Below are 21,400 nucleotides of genomic sequence, written 5' to 3' on the forward strand. Positions count from 1 at the left end.
TTTTTATTTTACCTACAATGGTTCTAATACGCCGTCTATGTCGCCGGTATGTTACGATGTGCAACATCTTCTGTTCTCTTAGCTGAGCATGGCGCCAATGCTCGGAGGCAATTATACTCTCCATAGGAAAACACAAGCACGTCTTGGTAATGGCGATATGCTGACACCCCGTATGAAGACAGGAAATAGTGAAGACTGAAGGAAAATATGCTTTTGGTGAGTACTGCTGTCATGTTGATTTCCATCTGAGACCTCACACTGTATTGTTGTTGCATAAGGTAATTGCTTGTGTTGAACCACAGATTGTGTTGAATTATGTCCTTATAGTTTGGGGGGTGTCTGGAATACCCTGCTTCGCCTGCTGCCCCACGACGCGGCCCTCGCCGGCTCACGTTACCGCCGTGTTTAACGGTGGCGTATGTGGTGTGATGAGGTTGATCCAACCTTGCAAATTGAAGCGATCTGGTTCCTTAACAAAAGAAAACATTATTATTCATTACCACGGTTTTGCACTCCACTTTTTTTCCGGGGTTTCTTTTCTCGTAAATTTACGACTTAATAATCTTGTGAATTCTTCTTTTTTTTTCTGTAAATTTGCCACATTAATCTCATAAAATATCAGATTTTTTTCTCGTAAATTTATGACTTTATTATCTCGCCAATTTGTGAGTTTTTTCTCGTAAATTTGCAACATTAATCTCGTAAAATATCAGATTTTTTTCTCATAAATTTACGATTTAATAATCTCGCGAATTGTGAGTTTTTTTCTCGAAAATTTGTCACTTTAATATCATACAATATCTGTTTTTTTCCTCGTAAATTTTTAACTTTATAATCTTGCGAATATGTGAGTTTATTCTTGTAAATTTGCGACTTTAATCTCAGAGAATATCAGAGTTTTTTCTTGTATATTTTCGACTTTAAATCTCTTTTTCTTGGAACATTACCCCCCCTTTCACCTACAACGGCCCTAATATGCCGTCATAGTGTGGTATGAAACGCTGTGCATAATTTTCTGTTCTCTTAGCTGAGCATGGCGCCAATGCTCGGAGGCAATTATACTCTCCATAGGAAAACACAAGCACGTCTTGGTAATGGCGATATGCTGACACCCCGTATGAAGACAGGAAATAGTGAAGACTGGAGGAGAATATGCGTTTGGTGAGTACTGCTGTCATGTTGATTTCCATTTGAGACCTCACATTGTACCTTGAGGCAGAAAAGCAGTTTTCTTCGAGTGAAGGGTTTTCTAAACCCATTAAATGCTTATCATAGCAACAGTCTGAAATGGCCACTTACAATGGGAGCTCCAGCAGCACGCTAATAAACAAATCAAGGGGAGAAAGAGAACACGTGTATACAATAGCCGAGCGTAAAGAATTTTCCAACCACTGTTATCAATTGGATTGTTTGATGTGCTGCGTCGTCGTCGATGTCGAGTCTGATTCAGAGCACAGAGATGAAAAACAGTGTACCGCCGTGGAGAACATGCCGTCGTGTTTTGTTATTACTGTTTCTGATAAATGTCAGTCTCTTCACAGGTTGGCCTTTTGCTAAAGTGAGGGCAGAGCTTGTTTTAGCCGGCCCTAATCAGCCCAGTTCAACCACCGCTCTTTATTTCACTCATAGTTTGAAGGTCTTAAAAGTAATTTGATAATATTGTTTTTTTTTTGTTTTCTAAATCAAAGTAAAAACGAAATGTGTTCTTGGTGCAGGATAATGCTTTGACCTTCTCTGGGAGCCGAGGACACACCTCTGGGTTTAAGAGCCTTATTCCAAACCACTCAAAGGTCAGGTGCCCCTTGATAAGACGCCTTTTATGGAAAAGGCTGCTCGTCCCTCAGGAAATCAGCACGGTGAGCACTCGCACTGCCTTCCTGTTCCACACTACATAAGTTCAGGTAATGACGGGAGAGTACGGAGCACAGAAAGAGGAGGAAGTTTAAAGGAAAATACTGGTGTTCTTTGCTTTTTGGCACATTTCCTAAAACTGTTATGTTATATTATTATACATTCGACTGTTGCAGGGCAGAGCGCCTCTCAGGACATGAAGAAAACTCCTATATTTCTTGTTTAATGCTGTAGGTCATGTGGTACATTTAGACTTATTGTTTACCCTGTGAGAAGAATCTGACCCCCAAATAAAAAATAAAAAAAATCGAGACTTGAGGCCATTTCTATTTGCGTAGATTTGTTTTTATAATTTTGCGGCAGATGGTCGCCCACCCACCGCCTCGTTCTGCTGAAAGGTTTCTACCCGTTAAAGGGGAGTTTCTTTCTTGACACTGTAGTGCTTTCTCTCTGTTGGGTCTTTAAATGATAGAGTTCAGTCTAGACCTGCTCTATATGACAAGCGTCTTGAGATAACTTCTGTTATGATTTGACGCTATATAAAAATAAATTGAATTAAGGCAACTTTTAATTCATAGATGTTTTGTCACATTAAGTATAAAACCTTTACAGATGGACTTGGCCCAAGTTTAAACACGAATGTATCATTTTTCCCGCTTGGTACATAGATTAGAACGCTACTTTTCCTGTTTTTCTTAAATCACCTGAACAGAAAAAGGGGAAGAAAATAAAATTGCATGATGAATTTTAATACTAACTGTCCACAAGACGTTTCATCTAATCTAATTTGATGCCGTAGTTTCAAGCTCGGCGGCATCATTTCAGCGCTGGCAGTTAATGTGACTTTGACTTCCACCACCGTGCGGTACAGAGTGAATCATTTCACACATTTCTTGTGGTCGAGATGATGAGCGAAAAAAGTCCAACAAGACCAGTATTTTCCTCTCAACTGAGCCTGGCGCGCGTTAGATTGGTGAATTTGTATCAATGTAAAATAGAAAATAACACTTTTTTTTGTGTGTGTAGTTCATTTTTCAGCCGGAGAGTTGGCTGCACAGAGAAAAAATGGTTCTGAAGACATTCAGCTCAATAAGGAAATATTTGGTATTTGGCTCACCTCACAGCGAAACGCTCAAAAGCTGTGTGAGAGATGAAAATCAGATACTGCAAATAATGACTAACTGGTGTGTTGTTGGATGTTTGTGGCTGTAAATGTCCACATTTCTTCACCACAGCTTCGTGTAAGCTTTAAAGAACATTAGCCACAACTAACACACAATTTCCATCCAATCTGTATTGAGATTTTCCTCATCAGAGATGACAATGCCAGAGTTTTCTAGCACTTGTGGCTCAAGCACAGCCGTGGATGACTAATGTGAGGCAGCCACCGCTGAAAGAGGGGATCATTTGGACAATAGAAATCCCTAGAAAAACAAAAACCACTGTACAGCGTATTGTATCATATTACCGTACGTACACAAGCTAAGATAGAACTCACAATATGCAGCATGTTGTTGTCCCAGAAACACTGAAAAATACATAGGCATATCTGTTGGTTTACAAAGCTGCTTGTTGAGCATGTCCATCACACGCAGCTTTGGAAAAACAAACAAAAAAAAATGTGGGTATAGATATATTCGGGCCTCATGTACAACCCCATATACACACAAAAAAAGTCTTGACACAAAGTCTCTTCACTGCACCCCGGCAAAAAACGCAACTAACACTGACTGGACACACAAAGCCTACGTCTGGTCACCGGAAGGACAACTGAATGGTGAGCGGTGGCGGTGAAAGAGCACGTGGACAACACGGTGCTTGTTTCTCGGTCCTTTCTCCAAATTTTTCTCGCCACACATTGCACCGGAATTGCCCGAAAGTTTTAAACGTGTTTTCATTTCACTTTTTCTCTCCTCGTCTGTGTGCCAGGCTCTCGTTAGGAATCCCTGTCGCTGTCGTCGTCGCCGCCGTACATGTCCGCCAGTTTCTTAAACCGGGGTCCCCACTCGCTCAGGTAGTTGTAGTCCTGGTCGCCCTCGGTGGTCACCGACTCGAGTGAGCTGAGGGACTCGGCTACGGAGCCGTTTCCCTCGTAGGCGTAGGTGGCCAGGGAGTCGTAAGGCGGCGCCGTCGGGTCGCTGTCGTTGTCCTGGAGCCTCTGGTTGATGAAGTCTCTCACGTCCCCGTTATTGTCCCGGATCGGGGGTAACACGGGCCGTCGAACCGGAGGGTAAAAGGTCTCGGGGACGATGTCCCTCCGCTGCTTGCTCTCCTCGATGGCCTCTGGGTTGCGCAGCGTGCCGATATCAAAGGCCTGAGTGTCCTCCTCTCCGCCCCCTTCGTCATTGTAGCTGACGACGTTGTCTCTGACATCCTCTTTGGAGATGATCAGAGGCTCCTTCTTCCTCTGTCTCCTCAGGGCAGCAAACAGCACCACGATCACTACAGGGAGAACAACAACAAAGAGAACAAGTAACAGACTTTGGTGACTTTTGCTGTTGTTTCTTTGCTCCCTCTCCTTGTTCTGAAGGCCAGCAACTGTCCAGGGGGAATTTTTGATGTTGCATGAGTGTTCACTGATGTTCAGGGACTTTGTCTGACTTTGTAGAAACAGGCTCAGCTACCACAAGGATGCATTATGTATTTTCCCTCCTCAGGGCCACTGCTGCTTGAGATCACAAAAGAATGCAGTTTGAGAACAAGTACATTGCGTGGTAGAAGCACAACTTTATGTACCATTATGATGTTGTTAGCAACATACATTGTTGTGGTGACATCTCCAAGAAGTACATTAAACATTTATCACTTTAACTCTGTGATCATAACAGCGTAACCTTTAGTGGAACAGTTAAAGTACAGCCCATGGGCCAATGCCCTCAGAAACATTTAGTGCTGCCCTGAACGTAACATGAAATGCATGCATCTGAAGTCCATCTCCGATACTTTCACTTTCAATAGCCTACGTTTAATACACTACTCGGCTACTGCATCAAACTGCGTCGACTATACTGACTTTATACAATGATGATTTTCAAAATTTTTATGATAAACTATACAATGACTTATTTCGACATACTATGACTTTTTGAAGACATAGTATGTCGAAATAAGGAAGGAAGCTGTCTGATCCACAGAGAGTCCTGGATGGGGAGGGAGGCTGAGGCTGCCGCTGCCCGGCTGCCGCTGCCCGGCTTCAGCTGGGCGGCTCATGGACAGCAGGGAGGACCGGTGTGGGGGAGAAAGGGAGGGGGGGAGAGGGGAGGAGAGAGAGTGAGCGATGAAGGTGGTGAGGTGTGGGGTAGGGGGGGAGCAGAGGAGGCGAGAGGAAGATCGGAATTTGGTCGGGCAGATGAGATAGGAGGAGAGGGGGGGGAGACAGAGAGAGAGGGCTACAAGCTCGTCAGGTGATCAGTCAGTTGGCCGCTTTTCGCCGTGTTTCTTTGTAAACTATGACTTTTTTCAACTTACTGACTTTTTTTTACTTTTTTCGACATTCTATAATATGACTTTTTATTTTCGACATACTATAGTGTGACTTTTTTTACAACATACTATACTATGTCTACTTTATTTTCGGATACTATTGCTTTTTGATTTTTTTTTTACATACTATACAAAGATTTTCTTTCGACATTTTTTCAACAATACTATAGGCTAGACTTTTATTTTTTTCGACATGCTATAATATGACTTTTTAATTTTCGACATACTATACTATGACTTTTGAAAATTGAAAAAAAAGTCATAGTATAGTATGTTGAAAATAAACGTAATTTTAGCATGTCGAAAAAAATAAAAAAGCGATAGTACAGCATGTCGAAAATAAGTAAAATTCATAGTATAGTATGTTGAAAATAATTCATAGTATGTAGAAAAAGTAAAAGTCATATTATGGAATGTCGAAAAAAATAAAAAAGCCATAGTATAGAATGTTGAACATAAAAAAAAGTCATATTATAGCATGTTGAAAAAAATAAAAAGCTATAGTATAGCATGTCGAAAATAAAAAGTCATAGTATAGTACGTAAAAAAAAAAGTCATAGTATGTCGAAAAAAAGTCAGAGTATAGTATGTGGGAAAAAGTCGAAAAAAGTCATAGTATAGCATGTCGAAAATAAAAAAAAGTCACAGTATAGTATGTCGAAAAAAGTCATATAGTATGCTGAAAAAGTAAAAATAAAAAGTCAGAGTATAGTGTGTTTAATATAAAAAAAGTCATAGAATAGTGTCGAAAAAAAAGCATAATATAGTATGTCGGAGAAAAGTCACATTATAGCGTTGAAAAAAAAGTCATAATTTAGCATGTCGAAAAAAAGTCAGATTATAGCATGTCGAAAAAGATTTAAAAAATCCATAGTATAGTGTCGAAAAAAAAAAGTCAGTATAGGAATACGATAAAAAAGTCATAGTATGTCGGAAAAAAAAGTTCTAGTATAGTATGTAGAAAAAAGTAAAAAAAAAGTCATTGTATAGTATGTTGTAAAAAATGTCATAATGTCATAGTACAGTTTGTAAAATAGAAAAATAAAAAATATAAATATGTCATAATATAGTTTGCCATGTCAAAAAGGTCATAGTATAGCGAAAGGTGCTTTGCTATAGAAGGAAGCTCTCAAGTGTAGCTCTAAGAAATGCTCAAATAAAAATAAGGCTTGAACTGAAAATCAAATGTTTGCAACAGTGAGCTGCAGGTGGCTGCTTCTCATGCAGTCTGTACTCACTGAGCAGAATGATGACACAAAGCAAAATGGCCACCAGGGCTCCCGTGCTGAGTCCCGCCCTCGCTGTGAGTGCCTCGGCGTTGCACAGCTTCATGTTGCCCTCGCGGTCGCAGGTGCACACTCTGATGGTCAGGGTGCTGGTGCTGCTTTGCATAGGGTACTCTCCATCAGAGATGACCACGGGCACGTGGTAGATGCTCATCTGCAGACTGTTGTAGCTGTTCCTCCGTGTTAGGATCCAGGCCGTGTTGTCTGAAAACAACAGGATGTCCGGTTACTATGCAGCAATCAATAACCTGAATGAATATTTCAATAAACACTGAGGGAAAATTTCATTTGCTCTGTGAATGCGCCTTTTAGTGCTGCGAGATGAAAAAACTATAAATCACATCATGTGCAGTGCAGCAGTAGATGTGGTTGAGTTTAACAACAGGTGTAAGTGCCTTATGGGAACATTATACAGAAGATTGAAGTTAATGTGATGACCGCAAGACTCAGCTGAGAGTGTATTACCTTTGTTATCACGGACTGAGAAGTTGGCTTTCCCAGCAGCCTCCTGTGCGAGACTGAAGAAGAACCGGTGGCCTCCGAGTGGCGTGTCAGGATCTGTGGCGCTCACGGTTTGTATCCTCTGAAAAGTGAACAACACACAAACTTGTAAATAAAAGAATGGGCTGTATATCCTTCATTTGCAATATCGCCCACCGTGGCTTCATACAATGCAATATTAAAGGAATAGCTACCTCATTATACACATTAAGTATTTCTGTTGTCTCACAGTATACAGTATGTTGTCATATTGGCTGTAAACCACCTAATTAACAAAGATACCAACAGTACAAGCTTGTTAGTGGCTTGTATTTGCATGTTGACATCATCTGTTAATTCTGGTTAAAGGGGTAGATTGGTCTTTGGGGAATTCATAAAGACAAACCGTTAATGGCACGCTAACAAGTAATAAACCTCAGAGATTCCCTGACGGTAAACATTTAAAATGCTCAAGTACAGTACTTCAGTACGTATATTACTCCACTACATTTATCTGACAGCTGTAGTTACTTTGCAGATTCAGATAATTAATAAAACACATAATTAATTTATACATTATGGCTTAAAATGGAAGCTATTTAAGTTTCCACTTTAAGGTGATGCTTGCAGATCAATGCATCACTAGTTCTAATCCAATCATTTTGATACTTTAAATATATTTTGATGCTAAAACTTTTGTAAAATCTTAAATGCAGCAGAGTGTTTCTTCATTTTTGTATTGCTACTTTTACTTAAGTAAATCAACCACTGCAGCTAAAAGATAATATTCTGTGTAGACTCTTTTGTTCTTGGTTTGAATATCACACCACATAGTGCAAGTCTGACAAGTCAGGGCTCGGGTCATCACACTTCCTGTGAGCCCAGATCAACTCTAGACAACATTTGGTTCAGACCGGAGTGTGAACATAAAAATATGTGGTACTGAAACTCAAGTGTCAAAGTTTATGTGTGATGCGTTGGGTTTTCCAACTTAGGAGAATTGGCAGCAGTACAGCTCAAAAGACAGCTGTATGATTGTGATGTGTAAATAGTTTATAATGCAGCTGTTTCCTTTTCACAACTGTAAATGTGTTCTTGACTTCTTGAATCTGTTCTGAAAACTATTCATCAACCTGAGGGATGAGCTCGAGGTCCCCAGATGTATTTGTTTTCCCAACCATCTACCTGTAGCACTTCTTCTAGTTCACAACACACGTGACAGATTTACAAATGCTCTCTGAGGTCTGCTAATTACATGCTGAACTGGAAGCGGACACATAATCCTAATGGGGAAGTTGAGATGAAACCATGACTACTGCTTTGTGTTTGGTCATACCAACCTGATTAGCCTTAGCGTTCTCGCACACAAACGTCTCGTAATTGGTGGCAAATGTCGGAGCGTTGTCGTTGACGTCCAGCACTCTGACGTAAACGGGCACGCGGCTGATCTGGCGCGGGTTGTCTAGGAAACACAAAAGGTGGGAACAGTGAATTTACGCAGCTAATTATTTCTTTACCAAACGAAACTCTCCCAGAGTACATGTGTAGCTTTTGCCTGTTTCCATGTACACAGGGAATACAAATAATGTTGGACAACAGTGTAATAGGGATATTTATATATTATATAAATTTTATGTGACATGTAAATGACTATTTTCCTGCAAGTATGAACACTCTAATTGGATTTTGGAGATTCACTGAAGCAAATAAGGACTACTGTAAATGCTCAAATAAAAGCCAATATTCAAATGTTGAATAGATATAATAGAAGGCCAGTCGCTATATGAGAAAAAATAAAATGAAAAATTCAACATAATATAGTGTATTTCCAGAGTGCACAAATTTCATCATTCATCAACAGAGACGTCTCATACCCAGCAATCTTCTGCTCTGAGTTTATCTGCATATTTATTTTGCATGGTTACGCAACCTTTTCTTACAACTGTGACATGTAAACTCACCGGCCACTTTATTAGGCACACCTGTTCAATTGCTTGTTAACACAAATAGCTAATCAGCCGATCACATGGCAGCAACTCAATGCATTTAGGCATCTAGACGTGGTGAAGACGACTTGCTGAAGTTCAAACCGATCATCAGAATGGGGAAGAAAGGGGATTTAAGTGACTTTGAACGTGGCATGGTTGTTGGTGCCAGACGGGCTGGTCTGAGTATTTCAAAAACTGCTGATCTACTGGAATTTTCACGCACAACCATCTCTAGGGTTTACAGAGAATGGTCCGAACAAGAGAACATATCCAGTGGGCGGCAGTTGTGTGGACGGAAATGCCTTGTTGATGTCAGAGGTCAGAGGAGAATGGGCAGAGTGGTTCAAGATGATAGAAAGGCAACAGTAACTCAAATAACCACTCGTTACAACCAAGGCATGCAGAATACCATCTCTGAACGCACAACACGTCGAACTTCGAAGCAGATGGGCTACAGCAGCAGAAGACCACCACCCGGTACTAGCAGGGTGTACCTAATAAAGTGGCCGGTGATTGTATATTGAAATGAATTACCAAAATAAAACAGTATGTCCATTCTATTTTGCCATTCTTTTGATCGGTGTTAAAGCTTGGGTAAAGAGCACACTAGATTTTTAAAATCATCCGAATGAAAAACCAAGCCCAGTGTTGCCAACTCTTTTCCAATGAAAGTAGCTAGCAGCTCCAACAAGTCCCTAAATCTAGCGAGAAAGTCGCCAAGTCGGCAACATGTTAAACATGTTCCTGCGCAGGATGTGTTGAGAGTGTCACAGGAAACACACCAAGGCAAGGCAATTAATTAGTGAATGAGATCAGTAGTTCTTTTAAAAGTGGTGAGTACAACAAGACGTTGTTGTTGCACTAATGGAAATAAAGCTGTGGACATTATACTGAATTTATCAAGACAACAAGTAGACATGAAGGAAGTGTTGAGTTTACATTAAATTACAACGGGAGAAGATGAGTTTGTAATATTACAATAACAGGACACACAGGGATTAAAAGCCTGTCTAATATCAGCCTGTTTCAAATAACTGTTTTGAGTTTATTGTATTCGAGTGCTACTCGGGCTGGGAAACAAACAGCGGCTAGCAGCCAATACTGGGTGAGCTGGCACTGACTGTTCTAGTACTCCACAAAATACCCTTTTTTCACTTCAACACAACAATCAGAGGTTATAAAATCTCCAAAAAATCCAATTTGGACCGACAGAATAACAGGAAGTGGGCGAGCAGAAACGTCTGCTTCCCGTCCCGCTGCACTTACTGAACTCTGTGGCGATGACGGAGATGTTGTGCCAGGCGTTGTCTTCTCTGTCCAGCTCCCTGAGGATGAACACCGACCCGTTGCCTGCATGGACGTTGAACATTCTGTCCATGTCCGTGCGCCGATCAATAGAGTACCTGCACAACACACACACACACACACACACAGATCAGCTTCTAAACATGTGCACTCAGGCTGTGTGGAAATGTGTCGTGTTCCCTGGGTGAGGGATACAGGGTACTGTCACATTTACAGAGTTTCTCAGGTGTGCACCGGAGTGAAAATGGTCACATTTACTGGTGAGTCTCAGTTAAATTGACATTCTTGTGTGGTTAGATGGGGTTTCAGCAGGCGGGAGGTACTCAAAACAAGTCAGACTAAGCATGATGGACTTGTCTACACTCTGCCATTATTTCTTTCTTTGCTATTCGCACGACACATTAAGAAAAAAAAGATTAATTTTAGCATCAATCCGAGCGGCGTTCTGCCCTCCAAAGAAAGGCCAACTTTGCTGAAAAGAACAAAATTGGTTTTCACCTGCACAAATGAGCCAAACAGACAGAAGGTAATAAACCGCTTCTAAACATTTTCAGACTAATGTTTAAAGGGTCACTTTACACAAATCACAAAAAAAACATACAGTACTCTGTGTCATCTAACCACGCAGAGAGTTTCAGGTTTGTGGTGCACAACTTTGGATATATCCGCCTCTGAAACATCTGCCGCCACACAAAGACAATAGTGTACAGAATGTTTCTTTTCATTTTGAATGTTATTTCCAAGTGGGTTCAGCATAAAAGTTTCACACAAATACCAAATAGAAAAGTATAAAGTCAACATAAAGACATAAATCACCAGCACTCACAGATAAAGGCTCTTTCTTAGCTTATTCTGGGCAAAAAAAACAAACGCGTTTCAGCTATAAGCTGTTATGCACATACACTGCAGCTGGTGCACCGCTGCATGCGAGGCACTAATCTTGTCGGTTAACGGTTAAAGGCAGGGTTGACGATGTTCTCCAGTATACACTGTTTGTTATATTAGTTGAAATGGTCTTTACACCCTGACAGCGATCCATTACTGATGAACTCTGAAAAAGGACCGGAGAAGAGCCGTCATCTGTAGCTGCTGTAATCCTGTAAAAACGTCTACCAATCACTGCCTCGCGGTCCGCTTGGAAAGAACCAATCAGATGCCTCCCTGCTCGTTTGCTACCCTTGGCGTGCACCAGCCTGAACTCAAAGCGCGTCGCCGCCACACGTTTCCTCGAGAATGGAAGAGAATACTCAGCCCTGCAGTAGCACTGCCGCGGTTACTTGTCATGAGGTAGCGTTGTTGAGTTGAGGTCCTCTCTCCGCTCTGTGTCTGTGAAGTAGTTACGATGCGGCGGTGCTCGTGCATGTGTGTGCTCTTACTTTCTCCCACCAGTTCATGCATTTCTTGTTTGATTTCACACAGTATTTAAATGCCTAACTACCAATGTCATGAACACACATAAAACCTAAACTATCTGCATGACAACTAGAGGTAAGTAAAACTGTATACATGACCCTTTAACATATATGGTCTACGGTCTTCTACGGGGCTAACAGTGTTGAATAGTCCTGTCCTTTGGTGATGACAGATTTATGTAAGTGTTTGCAGTCCCACACACACACACACACACATACACACACGAGCCAACAGGTTATCCAGTCGTGTTGTTTTTCTCTGCTTCCCAGACTACTGTGATACATCAGTGTGATTAATGGAGTAGCAGGCATCAGGAGGGCCAGCGTAAGAGGAAGGAGACCCCCGAGGGGAGACTATGAACTCGGGCTCTCAATGCACCGCCGCACCACTCTCCCCTCTCCGCGTATACTCCCCCCCCACCCCTCACCAACCCCTCCCCACTGCTTCAACCATTTTAGTGTCTTTATCTAAACACTCCCTCCTCGTCTCTGCCTGCCTCTCCTACCAACCTCGCCTGCCCGACAGTAACTCTAACCTCGTTAAATCTGCGTCGGCCGTGGGCTTTACTAATTGCTTTTCTAATATTCCCAATAATTCAGCTGGCTGGGCCTAACCCTTCCCCTGATTAATGACAGCGAGATAACAGCGCGCCTCGTCCTGACCGGGCACCCAAAGTGCTGCTCTCAGCAGGCAGGCAGCTGGCTGGATGGGAGGCCAGGCAGAAGGACATGGGAGGGTTACAGAAATGTTAGTGATCAGCGAGTTGGGACATATATCCTCTTTCCTTCCTACAGAAGCTACATGGCCCGGCTGGCTCGGCCACGGTATTTTCAGAAGATATTCTTCAAGAGCGAGAGTCAGTGGGAATCCAGCATAAGTATTGATTTGGGGATTTGCAGGTCAAAAGATGTCTAGCTTGACCTGAGCTGTATTTGGATCAGTTTTCAGATGTTAAATGACTATATTGCGATGTAAAGCAAGTCCTGGCAACACTATGAAATGTTGAAAAGTGGTGATACAGAACCCAGACGATCTAACCTCAAGGTCCATTTAGTAGTTATTTTGGAGCTTGTGATCACATCACATGATCTTCATCAACAGACAGTTTGCCAGTAGTCATAGAATTGAAGAAGTAAAACATTTTTAGAGCACTTTATGCACTTTAAGGACTTCTTGTCCACACTGGCTAACATTGACTGCTGTGGAAACAAAGTGAAAAACCTCAGACTAGCTACTAAATGGACCTTGAGGTCAAGAATGAACCTGAACCTGACATTCAGCCCAGTTTTAACACAAAATCTGCTACACAAATCTTTTTTTCAAATTCCTAAAAACCACGCTTACAGTTCATATTTGTGTTCGAACACGGTATGCAGGTTTCAAACCTGAGGATAGAAGAGACTTTGAATGAATATATTCAATCTGGAAATTGTTAAATTTTCACACAAAACTATTTCAAAGTTTTCAATATTTTTCCAAAAACGTTTGCCCTTGGAAAAGCTGAAAACAGGAAACATAATTTAGAATATTGCAGCACTTAAATGCTTCATTGAAACCAGGGCTAATAAAATGTTTCTGAGAGTTGGCAGCTTTTTGAAACTCTGGGTTATCCACTTATATATACTATTCAGAACTTGTTCCTTTATTCAGAACCTTGAATATTGTTCATGTTCTAGGTGCTTGAATATCAATAATAAGTTTCATCACACCGGCTTGGAATGACACTGACTGGTTAACATCTGATAAGGAGTATTAGCGTCTGTAGATGTGTCTATATATACTGCACATACGAACATTCATGCACACAGACATCCTTGCTTACTGAGGGATTTTGTCTTTACATCAACGTGCTCGTGTCTGCGTGTGTTGTGGCGAGCTAATAAAGATAACCATCTCAGTGACTTCTTCATGCCAGGCAGCCCCCAGGCTTCCCAGGCCCTCCTCCTCCTCCTCCTCCACCACAGCGCGGCTTTAAATGCCACGGGGTAGCTACCTCCTTGATGATGGGCGATAAAAGAGAATGATATCATATTTGACACCTGCAATAAAGTGGTGGAACTTCAACCTTGAGAGCCAACTCCCTTAGTGCATCATAAAAATGAAAACGTCTTTGAGACAGAGTGGAAGGCGCAGCCTCACACCCCGCTGCCATTACTCCCGTTTAATAGAATACTTGCATCATTTTGCATCTCCGTGAACTGAAGTCGTATAAGTGAACTTTTGTCACATTTCAGTAGTTAGCAGCATTTGGTATGTCTAACAGAAGAATGTGTCTCTCTGCTAAGGCGTCATTAGGTATTTTAATGCTTCAAAAGCTCAGTGTTTTTGTTATGGTGAAGAGAATCTTAAGGACAATGGGAGCACTTAATGGGAGCTCCTGTATTGTTTGAATATAGAACGTATTAAGTGCTTTACATAAATAGTCCAAGACCACTTGAATGCATTAAATGGCGAAAAGAAATCATCAAAAATGTCACAATTATTGGACTAAAAATTGCTCCAATTTGAATATGTATAAGGGTGACCACTTGTCCCTGAACCATATTGTGGGATAGGCCATAAAATATGTTTTAGTCCGATCAAAAACATTCAAAACACTCATATGTTCCCTTAAGATGCGACATGGTTCAGTACCTGACAAGACTGTTTTTGTCGTCGGGATCAGACGCGCTGACGGAGCCGATGGCGGTGCTCCTGGCTGCGTCCTCTTTCACCTCCATGACGTAGCTGGCGCGCTCGAACACCGGCGGCTCGTCCACGTCCTCCACGACGATCTTGATGGTGGCCTCGTCCCTGAAGGGGCCCACGGAGAAGAAGCGAGGGTTGATGTGGGAATTCTCCACCTGGATGCGGAGGCTGTACTGACGCTTCCTCTCAAAGTCCAGCGGCTGCAAAAAAAACAGAAGAAGACGTGTGAGTGAACACGTTTGACATACTGTGACTTTTACAAGTTTCTTTGTTTCTTTTGTTTGCCCCTTAATGTTTACTTTGAAACAACTCATTTGCATGCAGCAACACGTTCAGCTGTTGACTCTGTGAAAACTAATATCCATTCAGAGCATCCTGCCACATTTAATTTCAGGTCAGATTGGGATTTTATTCATTAAACTGGCAATCTCTTCCCGAGCATCGTCTAATGAGCGCTTGTGAAGGGGCTCAGCGTCTTGTTCAAGGACACTAACAAGACCGTTGATGGACACACATGGGCAGCTGCATACATCAGACCTGTGCTCCTTTGGACATGTAAAGCCTTTCATTAACGGCTGCCACGTCCTGAATAACATGACTGATGTGGCATTTTGATGGGAAACTAACGGGGCAACAACATGGGCGGGTTAATGCACAAAGTGGTATTACGCGTGAGTAAAAAGAGTGTTTTAACTAGACAGTAAATAGATTAGACAAATAATGGATGTCTAAGGTAACTGTTTTACTATAATTCCTGTTTTTATTGAGTCTTATTATTGCAGTTATTGAGTATTAATGCTATTTAGTGTATATTTTCTTTTGTTCTTTGGTTTGGTTTCTTCAGAAACAAAGATGTTGCCAACTTCTTAGAAGTTTGTGTGTTTCAACTTGATTCCCTGGTCCCTGCCACACGATATGAAACAATCAAAGTCATCTCTCGATGTCTGCTGGGTGACATCTGTTCTTTTTGGTTTTATTATTTGTTTATTTTTTGTTAAGTGAAGAGATCAGTATATCAAAATAATATAGAAGCAAAAAAAGAGAAAATATTGCAGTTCCACTGGATGGTGAGACCGTTTCATTTGACTGCATGATGGAAAGTACAAATTGTAAAGCAGAAAAAAAAAAAAAAATACCACTTTAAGTTTGTAAGGAAGTATCAAGGTTGTACATATTTCAAAATCTGAATTCATTAATAAAGATGAAAGATTAAAAAGAACCAGAATGTACAAAATAAAATAAGATCATGGCTGGTATTCTGCTGAAGGACACAGACCACTACATCTACATTTAAATGATGTGAACTAAACACCTAAAATTTAGATGATGATGATGATGCATTATGTGTAATTACTAATAGAGGCTTCATTTAGTGGTTGTTGCTTTTGCAAGTAAATATATGTATAGATTGTAATAATAATGTATATTTATGCTAGACTTTTTCTGCTGGTGTACAGGCTTTCATTTCACCCATTTGTTTGTTTAAAAGGAAGCAGCTTTGCTATTTTCCCCATGTGATCCCGTATAATCCTGCATCTACTGCACACTGCTCTTACATCCTATAATTCATGGACTGTACATAATGATTAGTAGCCTGATTCCTGCACGACTGCTACCGTTTGCTGTCCCTGTGCATTTTCAGCGCAGGTTTGCGGTGTGTTTTTGCTTTCATGTTCATTTTCTGAGCTTTATTTTGAAGTTGTAACCACTGAAGGTATCCCCCCATTGATGGGAATAATTGGGGAACGGTGCATTTTAATGAATGTGCACCCGGTGCTGAGCAGGAGCAGCTGGATCAGAGTGAGCTGCCTCGCAGGCTGCCTACTGTACATATGAAAGAATGCCAGGTCCGTGATCGTTGGAAACAGCCAATGAAAGCACGGAAAAATCCAGATGGAACGAGCCGTTTTCTGAAGCCATGAATAATAACATGAGTCTGTAATTTTCGTCGTTTCGTGTTAAGGCTGGGAGGGGTGGGGGGGGGGGCGCACGTCAATGGGAGAAATACGTCGCTTTGAAGGACCGGTACAAGCGGAGATGGGACACACTCCCACTTGACAAACCCATTTAATTAGTAGGTTCAGAATTAGGGCATGCTCAGTCCCCCACACACGCGCTGCCCGCACACCACATCCACTACAGCACCGCCACCGCCGCCGCCGCGGCTACAAAAGGCAATTATGTCATCTTCCACTTAATGATGGCATGATGGAAGCGATCAATCGAAAGCTGCAGAGAGTGCGCTTGATAAGGCAACCGGCGGATTCTGTTGAATACATCAGAAACACACCACAGCACACCGCTGAATGCTGCGATCCATACTGAGCATCAATATTTCTGCTTTGGTCTCAGCTGAGGGGGAAAAATGAATCTCGCTCAAAACATGTACTGGGAGTGTAGGCAAGTGTAAGTTGGAATCTAATAACTCTACTGTCCAAACTGCTGTTTTAAACAGCAATTAAAAAAATAATGAAGCCAAGAACCAGGTGTGGACGGGCCTGTGGCACACGAGCCATTCCCTGGACCTGAGCCTGCTCTGGCTGTCGGAGCATATGGAAATAAAACAAAAACTTTCTATTACTTTCGTCTTTATTGAGTTCAGTTCATTGTGCTGTTTCCCCTTTGTTGCCCAAATGACATGATGCTCTGAGCAACGGAGCAGGTTGGGTTTGATGGGAGGAAGTCAAGAGTTCTCAAACAACAAAATATAAGAACAAAAAAAACAAAAACAATGCTATTTCCTACATTGAGTTACATCAATCTAGCAAATAACACAGATGAACCTGAAATCCATGCTATGTAAATTGCTAACCCTAACCCTACTTAAAATCAATTCATTCATAGAAACGTGACATAAAGTATGCTGTCCTCATGAATTGAAACACTATTTCTGATTCTATCTATGGCATTTTTTCAATGTATTTACCTTCTGTAATTATCTCTCTATTAAGGATGCACCGATACCGATACCGATACCGATACCAGTATCGGGTATCGGGTCCGATACTTTGCTCATGTACTCGTACTCTTAAATCAGCACCGATACCACTTTACAGCAGCGTGACGTTAACCTCTCGTCAACATCTTTCGGGTCTGTCGCACGCGCTCACACTCCACCTCCTGGACGGTGCGGGCGAGACGGGCCAGTGGCCCTCACTTTCATTGCACCACGGGTTTTTGCTTGCACCCTCTGACTCGCGCATGCGTTAGACTCCTTGGTCCGTGTTTCAAGACGGGTCAGGTGGGTTGCAGACATCGCCGCAGACCCCTGGCGCCTTTTACATGGGCCGAGCCCCTCCCTGGGGACATGACGTGGTTGGGGCGCACTAAGGACAGTCCGCCCCGGTGACACTCTGGCCACGGCCCCGGGAAGCACCTTTGCCCCGAGCCTTCCCAAGCCGACCTAGAGCCGGTCGTGCCGCACCGCCTACTCTCTATATGTTAGTTTTCATTGAGAGATACACTAAAGGGATTCACAGGAAACGTGTGCTGCTGCTGCTTCCCATAAAGGTTTTCAACTAGCAAAACACAGGGGGGGCTTTATTGCAAACCCGTCACCAGAGACGCATTCGTCACCGCGGTTAGCGCCCACTGTGCTCATTCATCGAAAATGTCCTGTTCAAAACATGGTCGTTAATGGGATTTTTTTTTGACAGCATATCCGTTTTAAATATTGCAAGGTGCCATGGTGAGCTGTTAGAAAAAGAACTGCACACCTCCGACTATTCAGCAAGGTAACTAACTCTACTGTGTCCTGCTGCTGTGTGGAAAATTTGTGGATGTGCAGCATGAAATCGGATTACGGTTGCTCATCATGGCCTGATGGAAAAAGGTTGATTATTGACTGATTTCTTTATTAAAATAACGTGACATTTTTTTGGCAGAGTAGTAAACTGATACACAAGTTGCTCTTCTGTTCTTCTGTTGTATTTCTGACAAAGTAGCTGTTCAAGGAGTGTTTGCTGTTACCAACAGTAACCACTGGTATTGCCAAATCAACCTGGCTAAAATCTTAAGGATTATAACTAATGTTTTATCTTTATTTGATGTTCAATTGTAGCACACTTTATGAATATTGTGTAATCGGTAACACCGGTGTTTATTAGCTAAGTTTATTAACCGGTGGGAAAATGTCACATCCCAACATTGCAGCGGCAAAAGCTTCAGTTCTCCGTCTATGCACCAGGGATGCGTTCAGGCACAGTATTGAGTGCACAAGAGCGTTAAAATAGGGGGAGAAAATGTGGGTTATTGAAAAGAGAGGGCGACGTGTCCCTTGATCCCCAGTGGAAAGTACATCCTCGCTCACACGGCTCCATAAAACCCCTCACAAACCACAAACAGAGAGTCGCTGACCTTCCTCAGCAGGATGACGCCGTCCTGCGTGCTCCTGTTGGTGGTGACATCAAACATGCCGGGGCCGTCGCTCCCGATGATCCTGTAGTTCATCTCCGCGTTCTCGCCGACGTCGGCGTCCATGGCCCGGATCACTCCCACCGCAGACCCGAGCTCGGTGGACTCGGGCACTCTGAACTCGTAGACGGCTGGAGAGAAAGAAGATTACCTGAGTGATTTGGTGGTCTCATGAAAACATGTAGAGAAATAGAAAAAGTTGGAGAAGGAAAGGCTCGGGAGTGTGAGTGAGTCAGAGATTGAGTGTGTGAGCGGGGCCTGATGGAATTGGTGTTTCTTTTCATGTCCATTTCCAAGATACAAAAAAAGAAAATCACAATTAAAAGAATTATCAAAGCCCTAAAATCCACCCCAGATTAATTTACAAAGACACAGAGGATACACCGGCAATCACCACCACCCCTGACACCCGACGAGTGTCATAACCTGTGTATATTTTATGACCCTGTTAGTGAAAAAAAAGAGTGTAAGCGGGTGAGTCAGAGAGCAAGAATACAAGAGAGCAAGTCAGGGAGAGAGAGTGAGTCAGAGCCAATCAGAGAGCAGCCGGGGAGCGAGAGTGTGTGAAAAGGAGAAAACCGTGTGGGAGATTTAGTGCTGCAACGTTTGTGGATCAGCTGTGGAGCAGCCATTTCATATGCGGTGAAACATATTTCATTTCCAAAACAGACATTCTGGCCTTTCACGTTAGCTGCTACAAGCGCTATTGACTCGCTAGTCAGAAGTTTAGGATGTAACATAAATTCTGGGCCAATTTGCTCAACATAAATTAATTGCTTCCTCTTCCTTTTTTTTTATTTTGTAAGATGATTTCCTGGTTTGAGGCGGGTAAATTGATGGCTGCCTGTCGGCCGCGGCGGCCCCAGCTGCATCTCGTATGCTTAAATAAATAGCTGGACTGCGGGAGGGAGCGGGCGTGATATACACACAGCCTGCGGAGACAAACAGCACTGACACACTAATAAAACATGCTGACAGTGTTTTGGCAACGCCTGAGTCGGCAGGTCTCTGTGACGCTGACACTTGCCTTCACACACACACACACACACACACTCACACACGTACACACTGAAAGCAACGCACTACGAGAAGGTTTCCCTAGGCTAACAGGTATTTAGCATTGGGAGGAAAAGAAGAGGCATCACTCCGGCAGACAACAATGATATCGCTTCCTGACACTCCACCTCCTCTGGGTGTCCCATTACAATATCTCTTCCTCTTTCTCCCTCTTTCAATCTTCCCCTCTGTCTGTCTCCCCCCCTCCCTCCATCACAGGCTGTCTTTCTGTCGCCTGCATCACTCTTCTTCTTTCTTCCTCTATCTTCCCCTCCTGTCACCTCCTCCATCCCTGTCGTATCCATCTCCCTCCCTCCTCTCACTGTTCATTCATTGGTGGAGGGGGCTGAGATGACAGCATCTGTCTCCCTCCACCCCCCTGCTCGCTCCCTCCCCCAAGCTGGTGGGAGGAGGGAGTGATAAATGGGGGGACGGCGGGTGTTCTGCGGTCGCGTGTGTGCCTCGCGTTCGCGGGCTGTGCACACGCGTCGCCCACTGTACAGTCGGCGCTTGCTGTTGCTGAGGGGAAACACGACGACACCAGTAATCTGTCAATCTGATCTGGCTGCGTCGCCGTTTGCCAGATGCACGAGAGGAAGTGAGACGGGTGGGAGGAGCGGGGGGGGGAGGGGGTGAGAGAAGTAAGGGAGACAATGCGCGAGACTGAGAGTGAGTATAAAGGGAGGATTGATGATTGATGAGTGAGAGGGTAACAAAAAGAGGGGAAAATGCACCAAGGACAGTTCCAGCACTAAATTGAGAACATTGGTTTTATGGAGTAAAAGGCAGCAGAAGAAAGACTTAATAGCATGAGATAGACAAAGAGAGAGGAAGAGTAGGGGAGATAAAACCCAGTGAATGTACTCTCTTCATTTAATAGGGATTACAGGGCTGATCTGATGCACTTTGCAGGACCCTTCGCTCTGTCATATTGCTCTATATTTAATTATTCGCTGCCTTTAAGAGGCCCGCCTTAGCCGGCACAAAACCCAGAGCTCCCTGCAATAATCCAAATTCATTTTGATACTGACACCAGATGGGGGCTGCCTCCCTGGCACCGGCTCACACTTACGAGTGGTTGTCATGGGCTGAGTATTGGTCACTCCGTGTGTTCCAGAAGGCTGTACTCACTCTTGGTGAAGCGCGGCGGGTTGTCGTTCACGTCGGAGAGGCTGATGCTGACCGTCGTCGTGCCGGAGAGCCCGCCCATCTGTCCCGCCATGTCCTTAGCCTGGATCACAACCTGGTAGTTTTCTTTGACTTCTCTGTCCATGCCAGGCAGCGCTGTCTTGATCAGGCCTGAGGATGAAATGCACATATTTATGGTTGAGAGTTTATTTAAAAACGAACGCCCATCTGGTTATTTAATAGCCTACTCAGTCAAGTGCATTTGTTTGTTGAGGGCTTTACAATCTGTAGACTCATAAGACTCTTTAT

At 42.9% G+C, this 21,400-nt stretch overlaps 1 protein-coding gene across 5 annotated transcripts in view; it reads right to left on the reverse strand.

Moving 5' to 3' along the window:
• Positions 1-1,613: 1,613 nt before the first annotated feature.
• Positions 1,614-21,400, reverse strand: part of LOC119480638 (cadherin-6-like) — a 205,916-nt gene continuing 186,129 nt past the window's right edge. For all 5 annotated transcript variants that reach the window (XM_037757120.1, XM_037757119.1, XM_037757117.1 and 2 more), the window contains 8 exons: positions 21,095-21,262; positions 18,851-19,038; positions 14,441-14,694; positions 10,355-10,491; positions 8,441-8,562; positions 7,086-7,203; positions 6,573-6,824; positions 1,614-4,293 (listed from right to left, as the gene is read on the reverse strand). In XM_037757120.1, coding sequence (XP_037613048.1) covers positions 3,788-4,293; positions 6,573-6,824; positions 7,086-7,203; positions 8,441-8,562; positions 10,355-10,491; positions 14,441-14,694; positions 18,851-19,038; positions 21,095-21,262 — 1,745 coding nt within the window. In that variant the 3' untranslated portion in view covers positions 1,614-3,787. The remainder of the gene's footprint in view (positions 4,294-6,572; positions 6,825-7,085; positions 7,204-8,440; positions 8,563-10,354; positions 10,492-14,440; positions 14,695-18,850; positions 19,039-21,094; positions 21,263-21,400) is intronic.

The sequence above is a fragment of the Sebastes umbrosus genome, chromosome 21 (assembly GCF_015220745.1).
Source record: "Sebastes umbrosus isolate fSebUmb1 chromosome 21, fSebUmb1.pri, whole genome shotgun sequence".
NCBI lineage: Eukaryota > Metazoa > Chordata > Actinopteri > Perciformes > Sebastidae > Sebastes > Sebastes umbrosus.